Genomic DNA, 15,729 nt, shown 5'->3' on the forward strand with positions numbered 1-15,729 from the left:
TGTTTTTATTTCTCTTTGTCATTTTGGTCAGAATAATTATTTTCATTATATTTTGGTCCACACGTAAACGATCACATGTTTGAAAAAGTTTCTATTTGACGTTTTTTACACTTTGAAAATGGAAACAAAAACAATGACACAACAGCGGAGCAGCTGTTCAGCTCAGTGTGATGAGCAGGTGCTACATGGCCTGAGAGCATTAGGCCTGAATTTGAATCCACCCTGCTGCATGTCCTCCCCCCTCTCTCTCTCTCTCCCCTCTTTCCTGTCTATCTACACTGTTGCTATCAAATAAAGGAAATTACCCAGCAGCAATAGAACAATGTCAACATCCACTGACACACACTGAAGTGTGTGTGAGAGAGTGTATGTGTGTGTACCTGTCTTGGTTTGTCACAGCTCCACACACAGACAAACGCTCCCAGCTGTTCACAGCTTCACCACATTTCTCACACCGACTGCTGACTTCACCATCTTTGTTACTTGGATGTGAAATCTTGTTGTCTTTGTTTTGCTGTCTGATTTGTTCTTGTGGTCCAGTTGGGGCTTTGGTCGGCCCACACCTTCCCCTGCTTCAGTGATCGGGGTTTGCAGTTGGGAAACCTTCCAGTCGACGTCTCGTTTGTGTCGTGGTGAGCTCCTCTGAGAGCTCAGTGAGGACGACCCATCACGCACTGATCATCCCATTGTTGAATCCATCAGTTTCTCCAGTGGTCTGAAGGAAGATTAGTGAAAGTAAAGAACTCCGTCACGTCTCTGCAGTTGGTTTTCTTCACGTACAGCTGCTCACAGACTCACACACAACAGCAGAAATGTTGTTGTGTAAAGAGCACTAGACGGAGTCAGCTGTTGTCACTCACCATGCACAGCAGAGTTAGTGCTTAGTTTCAACTCAGCCTTTTGCAGAAGTCTCCAGTTAGTGTTTGTCTTTGTCAGGCAGGAGTCAGTTTGTGAAGCAGTTCATGAAACACAGCGAGCTCCATTCTTAGAAACAAAGTCATCCTGCTCTGATTCTGCCATAAAGCTCTCACACAGACTGAACTCTGCAAACACTGGGGTGAAAATGTTTGAGTCCTTTCTGATTTCCTATTTTATGCATGTTTGCCACGATTCAATGTTTCAGATCATCAAACAAATATAAACATTAAACAAAGAAAACACAAGATGCAGTTTCTAAATGAAGGTTTTTATTATTAAGGGAGAAATAATCCAAACCTACACGGCCCTGTGTGAAAAAGTGATCGCCCCCTAAACTTAATACCTGGTTGGGCGACTTTTACCAACAACAGCTGCAATCAAGTGTTTGTGATAACTGAGTCTTTCACAGAGGAGGAATTCATCTTTGCAGAGTTGGAGGCTTTTCAGGGATAAACCACCTTTTTAAGGTCCCCCCACAGCATTTCAGTTGCATTCAGGTCAGGACTTTGACTCGGCCACTCCAAAGTCTTCATTTTGTTTTTGTTGAGGTGGACTTGCTGCTGTGTTTGGGTCATTGTGCTGCTGCAGAACCCGAGTGGTCTTCAGCTTGATGTCATGAACTGATGGCCGGACGTTCTCCTTCAGGATGTTTTGGTAGACGGCAGAATTCATGGTTCTGTTTACCACAGCAAGTCTTTCAGGTCCTGAGGCACCAAAACAGCCCCAGACCATCACTCTGCCACCACCAAGTTTTACTGTTCATTTTCTGAGATGCTGTTACTTTTACACCAGATGTAATGGGACACACACCTTCCACAAAGTTCAGCTTTAATCTCGTCAGTCAAGATGTTTTGGCAAATGTGAGACGAGCCTTTTTGTTCTTTTTGATCAGTTTTCTCTTGAACTCTTCCATGATTGTTTAGTCTCTGTCTTATTGTTCAATCATGAACTCTGACCTTAGCTGAAACATGTGAAACCTGCTGTTCTTTAATGTTGTTCCTGGTTCTTTGGTGACCTCCTGGATGAGTCATCGCTGCACTCTCTTTTCTCCATTTATGTGTAATGGTTCCCACTGTGGTTTACTGGTGCCAAAGCCTTAGATATGACTTTGTAACCCTTTCCAAACTGACAGATGTCAGTGACTTTGTTTCTCAAGTTTCTTTAGATCATGGCTGTCATGTAAAGCAAAACTGAAAACACTGAACACAGGACTAGGAACTGTCAAAATAAAACAGGAAATACGAGACATTCACAAGGGTGCGGATTTGACACTGTGACATGGAGACATGACAGACTGAGGGGAGACAGAGAGGGAACATGGAGCACAGAGACAAGAGTAACTAAAACGAGAAACATGAGCACAGGAAGGGCACAGAGACAGAAACCTACAGACTAGGAAATATAAATATAACACAAGCAGAAAACAAAGGGAACCAAAACCATGAAAAACAACAAATCAAAGAATATAAGTTAAACCAGAATTACACAGACTGGCCCACAGACCCAGGACTGTGACAGCAGCATGATGTGTTGCTTTGTCAGTCAGCTTCTATTTATTTAATTATTTATTTATTTTATTTCATTTATTTATTTTGCCCGTCACGTTTGGTTCTTTAGCAATTAGAATTATTGTCTTGTCCTTTTCCCTGGGGTGGAGACAAGCAGACCGCCCCAGGCCCCTTAGTAGCAGGGAGGCCCCGCATCCCAGACCCCGACCAGACGGCCAACTCCTCCTCCCAGCCCCCCGCCCCGATGGCTAACAGAAGACCCCATAGCTCTCTCCGCCCGCTCATATGTGTTCTTGCTGAGTGCTGTTCTAAAGTGCATTTAGAACACGGACGGGTGCTTCCAGCCAGAGAGCGACAGGTGTTGGCACGGCCCCTGCTGAGAACCCTCAATGTCTACGGGCATTTAAAATTGAGAGGTTGGCACCGGCACCAGAGGTGAGGCTGAATACACAGACCATCTTCTGGACGCCGTATAGGGTGCCCACCCCCACAGCCCTATATGTATGTGTTATGGGAGTATGAGTAATGTGGATGTCTAGGTTGTGGAATAAAATTGAGGCACAGGTGGCCAGAAGGTGACTATTGAAGTGATTTCTTGATTCAGCAGCTCTGTCAGTAATCAGGTGTGTTTAGTTAAACTGAACTCAGCTTTCTAAAGAAAGTTCATCACAGTTAATTCATGATTTAACAAGATGGGCAGTTACTTTTTTACACAGCACCAGGCTTGGATGACTTTTCTCTCTTAATCAATGAAATCATCATTTATAAACTGCATTTTGTATCAACTCAGGTTAACTTTGTCTTTGTCCAAATTACAGACAGGAGCCTCATTCACAACAAAGGTGTAAAACTAACTCAGAGGTTTTTGCATCTAAAGTCTTCATTTGGTCTGTAATTACTCTTAAATGTTAGAAACTTTTTGGCATTTTCAAAAACTTGTTTATTAATGTTTGTCTTTATTATAAATGTGTTGTTTTGTGGGAACAGCTTTAGGAGAAGTGGAATTTAACAGTAAAATATATGAACATGTTTAACATGTTACTCTGACCTCTTCTAAATAAAACTGTTATGATCCAGGAGTGAGTGGAACCAAATTCAAACCTGACACAGTCTAAACAAACACACCAACAGTTTATTAGGTTTCATGCAGACGTCCAAAGAGCACAAACATCTCCAGGGGAACAAAGTGAAAATCAAAATCAGAGAAAACAGAAGAAGCTTCAGAGTCCAGGAGTGGAAGCAGACGACCAACAGACAGGAACTTAGAAATAAAACCTCAGAGGGGAGCAGAAACAGTTCAGGAGGTCATCCACAAGGTGGAGCCAAGAAGAGGAGCACTTCAGGGGAATGGACAGGCTGCTGAGGCCGTAGGCAGCAGTGGAGGTGGAGACCTTCAGGAGGCCGAGGAGGAGGTGGGTGAGAGCAGAGCAGTATTCCAGCAACACTGCAGTATAAGGGACCAGCAGAGGCAGCACCATCCACTGGACTTCACTGAAATGAAAAGTGTTGTGTTTAACAGGAAAGCTGGGAAACGAGACTGAACACCATCACAGACTTTTGATGTGATATTAACAGAAACAGGCTCTTTCTAAAAAAGTTCATCTGGATTTGAACATAGTTTCATACGTCGGGAATATCAGGCTGAAGTTTTCTGTATTTAAGCGTTAACATGTATGAAAGCAGTCTGATGGTTTTTAAAGAAAGTGTCTCGTGTAGAGCTGCAACGATTCATCGAGTGATTCCAATAATTCGATTATAAAATTCTTTGCTTCCATGTTTCACAGACCTCCAATAGAAACGTGTTCATGAGCAGCGTGTGAATAAAAGTCTGAGCACATTAAGCCCACACAGCCTCCAGTGTTAAACACAAACACTGATAACAGCAGCAGTGATGATGATGTCACAGTTTAACGTGGAGGCGGAGCCTGTTTACACACTAAAATAATGGATAGCTGCAGGCCTGGTCTCGTGTGTGAGAAGCTGTAAATCAAATATCTTCTACCTGCAAAACTCCTTCAGTTTTATTTCTACAGCAGCAAATGACAACAACAGTCACCTGCAGGAGTTTCTACTGTAAAGTAAAGACTCGACAACAACAGAGAAACTCCACCAATCAGACCACCCCCCTATGAGAACGGTGACGGTGGATCATCCTCGTGTTCTTACAGCGTGGTTACAGCGTGGCTGTGAAATCTCCACCATGTTAAAGAGTTTTTGGACACTCGATGGGAAACTGCCCGCTCAGGCCCAGCAGTTTGCTTCAATGACCTGGAGAAGAAGCAGGAAATCCTCCAAGGTTTCAAACATGTTTCAGTCCTGCAAATGTGCAATACTACCTGCTGCATTATGAGCTTCAGTGATGAGCACAGCAGTGGACTCAGTGAGTGTTTCCATCACATCCAGGCCCAGAAGACTTGGAGGAAATGAAGATTTTGTTCTTCCACTTATTTCCTGTCATATTCTGCACTTCTTACTTCTTTCAGCTGCCCATGAAATAATGAAACTTTCTGCAAGAAAGACAATAAAGATCAGTTTGATGGTCAACATGAAGTTTGTTTTTGTTTGACAGCATCAGCTGTTGCATCAAGTAAGGAGTCAAAGGCAGCAAAGAGCTGTTTGTGTTTGTGGATCACTGCGGCTTTATTCACGTGTCCTCTCTACAGAAGCTCACTGGCTGCTGGGAGGACCCGGACATTTCCCTCTGGGTTGTTCGGCTCTGTTGGAACTTTGAGGAAGAATAAATGTGATAAAAGCTGGTCTCTAATAACTCTCTCTGTAATGTTCAGTATATGTGTGCGTGCTGTGATTGGTGTTTTCCCTGTGAGTGTTTGATGTGACACCTGGAGCTTTAGCTCACCTTGAAAACACAGGTTATGTTTGTGGTAGCGTGTGTGTGCGTGTCGTTCTGTGTGTGAACACGACAGCTCGAATAGTTGTGAATGAACTCTGATCAAACTTTGTAGGGGTGTAGAGCGGGCTCATGTTAAACATCTGTTCACATCTGGCTCACATCCACCCAAGTCTTCAAGGTCGACTTCATGATTTATTGATGGAAACTGAGAAAAGCCTCAAACTTAGAAATGTGATGAAGACGCTGAATCAGCAGAAAGAGCAGAGCAGGAAGCAGCAGCATCCACACAGGTGTGTCTCAGGTGAGTCCTGCTCCCACACTAAACACATCCACATCATATTAGCATGTGCTAACATGTGCTTCTGCTTTATTTCAGTCTGACATGTTTCCAGTCAACATGTCTGCTGTGTGTCTCTCAGCACTTGCACTAAATCTTCCCGTGTGTCTGTGATACTGCGTGATGCTGACAGACTGTAACGTCAGTGAGTCTGTGAGCATCTCTGTCACCTACAGCTTCCCTGTGGAGCTCATTTCAAATGCTCAGGTTTACACTCAGGAACAGGAAATGCTGCGTCTGCAGTTTGTCTCCTTCAAACTAAAGCGTCTCAGACACGAGCAGCACGTGAGCACAAAGATGTTTGTGGTCACGTGGTGGGCACGAGGAGCTCTCAGTGAGTTTGGAGCTGAAACATCTTTGACTCCCAGAGTGTGAAAGTGAAACAAGCAAACGTGGATATTTAGGAGCCTCAGACGGTGTGATGATGATCATGAACCCAGGAAACAAAGAGAGAAAAGAACAGATTGGAGATCAGAGCTGAACACACACTTTTTTAAAAGCATGCAGGAGCCGTGAGGACGAGCACGGATTCATTCATTCATATCTGCACTGTGATCTGAACTCTCTCTCTTTCTAATCTCATGTCTGAAGGTGAGAAGGACACGCCTCCCTGACAGAAAAGCTTCTTTTGTTTCTTCTTTTTATTTGATATGTTTTTGGGACGACAGCTGAACGACTGCAGGTAAGTTGTGTTAGCGCTACTTTAGCATCTAGCTAGCCCTGCTGAAGAGCAGCGAGCATAAAGGGAGGAACGTTTTTGAAGTGTCAGCTAATTTCAAATGCAGCGTTTCTATCAGCTCAACAAACATCAGCAAACACACAAACTGTTTGTGTGCAGTTTGTCTCACAGTGTGTTGCAGCTAAAGGTCCAGCTGCTGTATTTCACAGGGAGAGAAAGAAAGAAAAGCTGCTGTAGGAGAGGAACCCAAGCTTTGGCATCGCTCTGAAAACTATCGCTGATCCTTTTACTCGCTGGCTTTCAAATCAAAGCTGGAATGAAATTTGTGGCGTTTGCAGGATCGAATCAATCACACAGGATCAGGAGAGAAGACAGCAGAGCAGCTGATTTTACACCTGAAGATAAAACTGTAATGTTAGAAACATGAAGATATTACACACACAATACAGACTGCAGCTCAGACAGCTGCTGGACAGATGTGTGTGTGTGTGTGTGTGTGTGTGTGTGTACTGTAACTCCTTTATTCCACACAGACAGCTTCAGCATTTGTTCTGCTTTCTCTGCTTTTATTTGAATGTGACAGAAAAACACGACTAGAATTTACACAAACGTGTTTACAGGCTGACTTTAATGTGTTTCTGCACATGCTTGTCCTCTGGTCATGTGATCATGTGGTTTGTAGGACGCTCCTCTTCCTCAGAGGATCCACCTGTGCTTCCTCTCCTCTCTCCTCCACCTGTTACAGTGAGGGAACGTCCTCCATGATGGAGGAGCTGCTGGAAAGTGCTGAGAGTTTCCTCCAGAGTGAGACCTCTGTCACAGTTCAGAGGATCTACGGCAGCAGAGACTGATAGGTTTGTAGCATAAACCTATTCGCTGGAACGTTAAGGACAATCTGCTACACAGCAAAAAGCAAGACTCAAGGCACCAAAGTTCTCTGGTTACTCATGCATGAGGGAGACCTGGCTGGAGCCAAGTGTCGTCCCACCACTTGACCACCATCAGACTCTCAGCCAGGTTTCCCCACAGCACTCCTTTTATTGTGGTTACATGAATATGCATAGGGTCATTAACATATAACATCTTACATGGGTATACATGTGAACAAAGAATACTGTGTGTGTGTGTGTGTGTGTGTGTGTGTGTGTGTGTGTGTGTGTGTGTGTCAAAAGGGTCATATAACAACATGAAAGCACGAAGGCAATCATCCTTGGTCAGGAAGAGGGTAGACTAGACCCCCCCGGTAAGGAAGTCCAGCAGTTCATCTAAACAGAAAAGCACTTAGACTAAAACAAATGTAGCTACGTTAATCCTACCATAAAACAATAAAACAAGATGCGACCTCTTCCCATGCCCCCAAGATGCAGGTGTGCATTCCAGTGTGGAATACACACCAAGCCTCTGTAGCCTGTTAAAGGTCACACAACTTATCACTACACAATTGATTATACACCTCTAAGCATATATGGTTAAATGTTTCCTAATACAAATGACAATAATAAACTCTAAACCCAACATCACCACCCTGTATTGTCATTTTTTAAGGCTATACAGCGTATATATATCTTCAGCTCTACACCACTTGTCAACATTTTCAGTGCAGGCTTCATTTCATACACACATATTAGCCTTAGCATCTATGTCACTCTGCTGCAACAGTATGAAATTGGTAAAGGTGTTAGCAATCATTTTATTCACCATCGATCTTACACATGGCAAAATGCAACCTGTAAACAAGCAAAGCAAAGCCAATAATGTAAGAATGGGAGTCAAAAACTTTAGAAACATATTCCACCATGGTCCAGATGTCAACCAGGCTATCCAGCCTTGTGACGCGTCTCCTCCTGATGTGTGGTCCGCCACATATTTCTGCAGAGCAGTTAAGTTCTGCAGTGCCTCATAGATGTCTCCTCCAGTCGTATATCCATCCGGAATAAACGTACAACACGTCTCTCCAATCAGCTTACACACTCCTCCTTGTGATGCTGTTATCAAGTCTAGGGTCAGCCTGTTCTGCAGTACCATCGTTCTGATGGCCTGTTGCTCCTCCGCTAAGGCTGTTCCCAGAGTCTTAGTGAGATTAATGTGTCGCAGTAGGGCATATCGGTTGATCTCCACATGATCCCGCACCTCTGCAACTCCGATGTTTGGGATCAAACTTTGGAAGAACTTAGCTCCTCCACTCCAAATGCGGAATTCTCGTGGCACTCCAGTGTCTACTGTCACTCCAAAAGAGTTAGGTGAGGCTATATCCACCTCACGCTTCCGTCGGTTGCTAGGGTGATGTTCAACTCTGTCCATGAAGAAGACATGATCTGATAATTTCACCACGGCACACAATCCTCCCCATCCCTCAGGGAGTGATAGATAGGCTTTATGTCCACACAAGAAATACCAATCAGCCAAAACTCTTGTTCCTTTACTGCTCGGCACCGTCCTTGAACATCCTGTCCACTTCTGACTCTTTGCCTTTACTGGTATCCTGTAAGCCCGGTTGGACTTGCATTCAGTCCTCCTTAATGTCAAGTTCTCAGCGCACTTTGCATCGGTCAAGCATTTCATACACCTGCTCTCATCCTCTGGAGGGCAGTAGGTGTATATGTATCCACATAAGTGAAGCGGCAACTCCCCCACTGACAATGATCCATTGTTCATCACACACAACGGCAATTGGGCTGTATTCAGCTTGTTCAGCAATATTATGTCCGGCAGTGGGTCTGACACTTGAGGCCAGGCCAATAAGTCAGTTTGCTCAGAACAATTCATGTTTAGAAGTGGCGACTTACTCCAGGTGATGTTCAGAGGTGTACTGTAATTGGCCTGGGACCAGAGGACTCTGTTGCCAGGATGAGTTGCTAAGCCCAACAGACACCAACTCCTGTCCTCTGGTATGCTGTACGGCCACAGTCCAGATGTATATGCGGATAATGGCATATGAGCACACACATAGCAGTCCGTCCTATTGTTCAAGTGAGCAGTTGTATTCATAAACTGCCACCAAAAGTTTGTAGAATAGCCATGAGGGTATTGGGTGTGGTTTCCTTGGACATACAGGGTCTCCACAGCTGACCATGATGACATCAAAGCCATTACACCCAGCAGGGTAGACAACACTTTACCAGCCATTCTGATGAGTACCTGTGGCTCAGTTGGTTTCTTCACCGGATTGAGACGAGGGGCCCTGGAGGCTTTCCCCCCCCTTTGTACCCGGTCTTCCTGCCACTTACTCCGAGCTGGCCTGGATGTGTGTCACCTTCTTGCAGTGGCTTTGGTGTATCCAGGTGGGTCGTTGTGCAATTTTCACAGCTGTCGGTGTTGTCAGCAGAGCCTGGTATGGTCCGTCCCACCGTGGCTTCGACCAGCACTTCCTCTTTATGACCTTTATCAGTACCCAGTCCCCTGGCTTCAGACGTTCTTCCTGTACAGAAACAGAATCATCTGGCAGATTATTTGCACTCATGACTTCTTTGCTTTTCAGCATTTTAATCATCCAGTCTGCTAGTGTGTTTTCTTCTTCTGCTTTATCATTATCATTACAAAACACTGGAACTCTAAATGGCCTGCCATATATTATTTCAAAAGGCGTTAGGCCATTATCAGTTGGCGTGATTCTCATATACATTTTCACTAGCTCAATGCAGTCTACCCATGTTCTGCCTGTTTCCTCCATTGTTTTCCTGAGTCTCAGCTTTACTGTGCCATTAGTCCTTTCAACCAGCCCCGCACTCTGGGGGTGATATGAGCAGTGCGTTTTCAGTGTTATCCCCAGATGTTGTGACATTTTCTCAATTACTTCATTCACAAAATGAGGACCATTGTCACTGTAAATAGTCTGGGGGATCCCATGCTCTGGGATCACATTTTTGCATATTACTTTAGCCACTGAAATAGCATCTGCTTTCTTAGTGGGGACAACTTCTACCCACTTTGAGAACGGGCACACAATCACCAGGCAGTACCTGTAGGTGTTACAGTTAGACAACTCAATGAAATCCATATGGATTACTTCAAATGGGTAGCTGGGTCTGGGAAACCTTCCTCTCCTAGGTCTGAGGTTCCCCTGAGCATTATGTTTACAACATATTAAACATGCTTTACAAAAATGTTTTGAATAAGCATTGAATCCCAGTGTGAAAAACTGCCGTTCGACTGTTGCCACCATTCCGGCTGTCGAGATGTGACAGAGCCCATGGCTCAAAATTGCAGCAGTCCTATATAAGTTTTTAGGCAATATAGGTTTATCACAAAGATAGTAGACATCACCTCGCAGGCTTGCTCCTTTAGTGAGCCACAGCTGCTTCTCAGCTGGAGGTGAGTGTGACTGCATGTCTGCTAACACATCATGTGTGATGGGCATAGTTTGCTCCTGAGACGCCAGAATATGAACCCCATGTGTTCCAAGGGCCGCTTCCTTTGCAATTCTGTCTGCAAAGGCGTTGCCCAGTACAATGGGGTCAGTGCCACGTGTGTGTGCTGCACATTTGCAAACTGCAACTTTACTAGGCAGTAAGACTGCTTTCAACAGGGCCTGCAACAATGTTGCATGCTCCACAGGTTTCCCTGTTGAAGTTGTCATGCCTCGTCTTGACCACTGAGCGGCAAAGAAATGAAGTGTAGCATATGCATACTGACTGTCTGTATATATAGTCACTGCCTGCCCTTCAGCTGCCTTGCAGGCTTCTGTCAGAGCCACTATCTCAGCTGCTTGGGCAGACATGGAATGTGATAACTGCCCAGCACGGATGACCTGCACATCATCCACAACAGCAAAGCCTGTTTTAGTCTTTCCCTCTGCTGTTTTAAAACTGGAACCATCAACAAACCAAATCTTGCCCTCAGTGAGTGGTATGTCCGTTAAATCACTTCTAGGTTTACACTGTGTTTCCACATGCTCACTACACACATGTGGTGTACCCTCCTCCTCTGTGGGCAACAATGTAGAGGGATTCAAAGTAGTACACCGCTTAATAGTTATGTGTGGCTGGGAGAGCAACAGTGACATTAAAGACAAGTGTCTGGCAGGTGACAAGAATGTCATTTTAGTCTGCAGCAATAAAACATCAACCTCATGTGGGACCAGCAGGGTCAAAGGGTGAAACAAAACAATTTCACCAGAACACTTTACGGCTTCAGCGGCTGCACACACAGATCGCACACAGTGAGGTAAGGCACAAGCCACAGGATCCAGCCTCTTAGAATAATAAGCTACTGGCTTCATGCCACCTCCACATTTTTGTGCTAACATGGACGTCATAAAATGTCCTTTACAGTCAACAGTTTGAACAAAAGGCTTGTTATAATCTGGAAGTCCTAAAACTGATGCTCCTGTCAGCATCTGTTTCAGCGTGCACAAAGCTTGCTCCCCCTCAGGGGTCCAACTTAAACTTTCTGACATAGCCAAAGGCTTACTGTACATCATATCTAATAATGGCTGCGCAATTTCAGAGTAATGGGGCATCCACGATCGACAGAAATTTAGCAACCCTAGGAATTGCATCATGTGTTTCTTTGTCACTGGCCTAGGTGCTGCCAAGATAGCTGTTTTCCTCTCTGGGTGTATGCTCTTTCCTGCTGCACTAAGCAGATGTCCTAAAAATTTCACTTCTGTCTTTACCCACTGTAGCTTAGAAAGTGAGGCCTTGTTACCTGTCTCAGCTAAGTGAGTCAGCAATGCCAATGATATGTCTTTGCAGTTCTTCTCTGAATTGGATGCAATTAAAATGTCATCGACATATACCAACATCTGTGAATGTGATGGAATCACAAAATCAGACAGACAATTTGTAATATTCTGTGTGAAAATTGTAGGACTATCACAAAAACCTTGCGGCAGTCTGGTGTATGTGTATTTTTTGCCTTGATACGTGAAACCAAACCAGCCTTGTGAATTCTCATGTACTGGTATGGAAAAGAAAGCATTACTTAAATCTACCACAGTGAAATGTGTCATGTCTGGTTTAAGCTGATTTAATAAGGTGTGGGGGTCGGGGACGCATGGAGCGATGCTCTCCACTGCCTGATTTACAGCTCTTAAATCTTGAATCATGCGCCACGACTGTGAATCAGCCTTTCTAACTGGGAAGATGGGTGTGTTACATGCTGCTTGTGGAGCTTCAACTAGTATCCCTGCCTTAATCATATCCTCTATTACTGGTTTAATGCCTTCTACTGCATCAGGCTTTAAGGGATATTGTTTCACTCTTGGCCTAAAAGACGTTTTGGGTTTTATAACTACTGGACTCGCTGTTGTTATTAACCCCACATCAGTCTTCCCAGTAGACCAGAGCTTCTCTGGGACCTGTTTAAGCTCCGGGTGATCTTTGACATCTACAACATATCATTCTGCTGTGTCATTCTCACTCCCCTTTAAATGTGTTTGTGGTGTAGTGTGTGTCACCCATCCCAGCTTTTTACGAAAGATGCTGTGCTGCATGTCTGTCTCCCAACCCCCTCCAGCTTGCTGCCACATTCTAACACTCTCCCCCTGTCTCACCAAAGATGCTAAGTCTGTCCACTCGGCTGTGACACTCTTTGTCAGTGAAATGTGTGGTGTTTGCCCTGTAAAAAGTTGTTGTGCAGCTTCAGAAAGGATCACACTACATCCAGCCATGGTTTCACCATCAGTATATATCGCTTTTATGGTGATTCTCTGTGGCCCTAATTTCAGCACTTTATCTGTGTAGGCCTCATCAGGCCCAGGCATGGTCTTAAATCTCAGTGTGACATGCAAATCATCTGGTGGCTGTATGTCATGGCTAGTTGTCAACATTTCCTCAGCTGCAGCTAACAGTTTACAGTTTATTTGATCAGGTCTGGAGGCCGACAGGTCAAGTGTCCAGTAATAATGCAAATCCCCACTGCCCTGATGAACCATTGTCTCAGCAGTTTCACCTTTTCCTGCAGCTATCATCCCAATGGATGTTGGAATTATTGAAATTCCAAGTTTCATCATCATATCTCTTCCCAAGAGGTTCACCGGACAAGTTGGGCACATTACAACTGAACTCTGAACTGCCTCTCCTGTGATAGGATCCCTAATCCACACTGGTTTAGAGATTCTATGCTGATTTAACTGACCATTTGCAGACTTCACATAAATTGTGCCATTTGAAGGGTCAACTCCTGACACATGATCTTTTAAAACAGTTTTATCTGCACCTGAATCACACAGAAATTGAACAGTTTTGCCTTGCACAGTTAACGTGCGAACTGGTTTTACTTCTTTCCCTGACAGATTTAACAATACTTCAGTCAAATCTAGAGTCTGAAACACAGGCTGTTGTAAATTCTGGCAAAGTAAGGGATCATTTGTACATGTATGTGTGTTAGCAGTGTCAACAGGTGCTAGTCATTTATTATAATAAGGGTTTCTTGGATCAGGGCGCTTATACTCTTCAGGCATGCGATCAGGACACTCCCTTGCGTGATGGCCCGTTTCCCCACATGCATAGCATCTATCATTACTTTTACCACGGTTATCCTGGGGTCGCCATGGGCCTCTACCTCTCCTATTCCTGCCTCTGTTTTGCCCTCTTCCAGCCTGTCCCTGAAACAAAATTTCACCTGCTAAAAAAGCAGCGACCTCAGCGCTTTGTGACTTCTTTTTTTTATTTTTAATGGACTTCCTGTGCATGGCGGGCCCAGTTCATGCATTCAACGGACCCGTCAGTGTTATGACTAACATTTTGTTTTCTAATAAAATCAGCAATGGGTGAATGAAAGCCATTCATCAAAGCATGTTTTAACTGTTGCTGATATGGACTGGCCTTCTCTGCACTCTCTTCAAGGCCGCTATGTTCTTTGAAAACTTCCTCTAATCTTGCCCTGAACTCATGAACATCTTCTCCTTCTTTCTGAATGCATTGGGCGATTTTGTTGTAATCTACAGAAGCTTTAAAAGTATTTCTAAGACGCTCATAAACCCCATCAACTTGGCCTCTTAAATTTGCATGGCCATAGGGTAGGATAGTATTACCATCCCTCCCTGTGTAGGTGCCTCGCACCCGAGCCCAGTTATATGTGAGACACTTCTTAAAGGTGGCTTCTGTTTCCTGACCGTTTAAACGGTACGAGGAGCAGAGTTGCTTGTGTCGGGCGATAAATTCATCAACATTAGTCAACGGGTTTCCTAAATCTTTACATGCCTCTGCACATTCAGATTCAGTCCATGGCCTGTAAACACAAATAACACGGCTTCGGTCATCTTCAACACCAAAGTGGGGATTCGCAACCTCCACCATGGGAAAGGTATCATGGAAAGGGTAGGCAGGCATAGCAGCTGCACTCACCTCATCGCTTTTAGTTTTGGATCTAGTGTTATAAGGGCTTAAATATCGTGCTGCGGCATCCCCAAACTCCAGCAGTACTCTGTCCTCCTCCTCTCTCTCTCTCTTCTCCTGCTCCCGCTTTTCTTCCTCCTCTCTGGCCTCTCTCTCTCTCTCTAATGCTGCTCTACGCTGTTGGTCCTTTAACGTCAGCACCACTGAAGTAGACCGCACCGTCTCATCTTCAGGTTTCACAGCTAATGCCTGCAAAGCTGCTCTCTTCGCATTCACTGCCTTCTGTCTTTTCTGCGCCTGCTCCAACCACAATTTAGCGGACGCCAGTTGTAACTCCTTCTCCTGTTTCAATTTTCCTTTCGCACAAGCTGCCTTTACTGTCAACTGGTCTACTAACACTTGACATTGTCCTACAACCAATTTACCTTCAAAATCATATTTCTTGCGCCAATGTCCTAAATACTTTGCGCTACCGGGAGCGAATTTCATCATAAACTTCTCATCACCCTCCGACACACTCTTGGTTGCTTGGGAACCCATAATAACAACAACAGCTGCCGACGTCACAGACCACGTGTTCTGCTCCGCACACACTCACACAACAACAACAACGATGACAACAATGACAACGACAACAAAAACAACACAAAATAGGCCTATCGTCCAGCACAGTCTGGACCCCGCGGAACTTCTCAACGCCCCACAAAGTGGCGGAGAACTCACCTCTAGCCACACAAAGTAGCGAGGAACCCGGGTATCGCTCCACAAAGTAGCGAACTTCTCAACGCCTCACACAGTGGCGGAGACTGCACAACGACACGGTTATAGAGTCGGCCTCTTTAAACTTACTTGGTGTTGCTCATTGCGTGTAGCATCAGTCCCGAATCCCATCAATCTTCGTCCATCGAGGAGAAAAAAACAGACGGCTAATCCACCGGCCCGATGACGAATTCTCACGCCTCAGGACTTTGTTGCAGGACCTCTATAAGTCCTGGCTGACGTCAGTCTTTCGGTGTGTCTCTTTTCCCCTCGGTGAACGTCGACTCTATGGATCCGGCTCTCGAAGGACCAATTAATGATAGGTTTGTAGCATAAACCTATTCGCTGGAACGTTAAGGACAATCTGCTACACAGCAAAAAGCAAGACTCAAGGCACC

At 44.7% G+C, this 15,729-nt stretch overlaps 2 protein-coding genes across 2 annotated transcripts in view; one reads left to right on the forward strand and one right to left on the reverse strand.

Annotated features, from left to right (window-relative positions):
• LOC146634202 (butyrophilin-like protein 2) overlaps window positions 1-15,729 on the forward strand; it is a 295,376-nt gene that overhangs the window by 67,990 nt on the left and 211,657 nt on the right. The gene's annotated exons all lie outside the window — the stretch shown is intronic.
• Window positions 7,905-9,504, reverse strand: LOC146634203 (uncharacterized). Its single transcript, XM_085350412.1, has one exon. It carries the CDS (start codon window positions 9,417-9,419, stop codon window positions 7,905-7,907), a length of 1,515 nt encoding a protein of 504 aa, XP_085206538.1. The 5' UTR covers window positions 9,420-9,504.

The sequence above is a fragment of the Diplotaxodon limnothrissa genome, linkage group LG3 (assembly GCF_057381915.1).
Source record: "Diplotaxodon limnothrissa isolate DT_005_m linkage group LG3, D_limnothrissa_male_GT1.1, whole genome shotgun sequence".
In the NCBI taxonomy this organism is placed as follows: Eukaryota; Metazoa; Chordata; class Actinopteri; order Cichliformes; family Cichlidae; genus Diplotaxodon; species Diplotaxodon limnothrissa.

What these genes read in the sequence shown, in the direction of transcription:
- LOC146634203 (XM_085350412.1), bottom strand. Translation starts at nt 9,419, where the DNA reads ATGGCTGGTAAAGTGTTGTCTACCCTGCTGGGTGTAATGGCTTTGATG.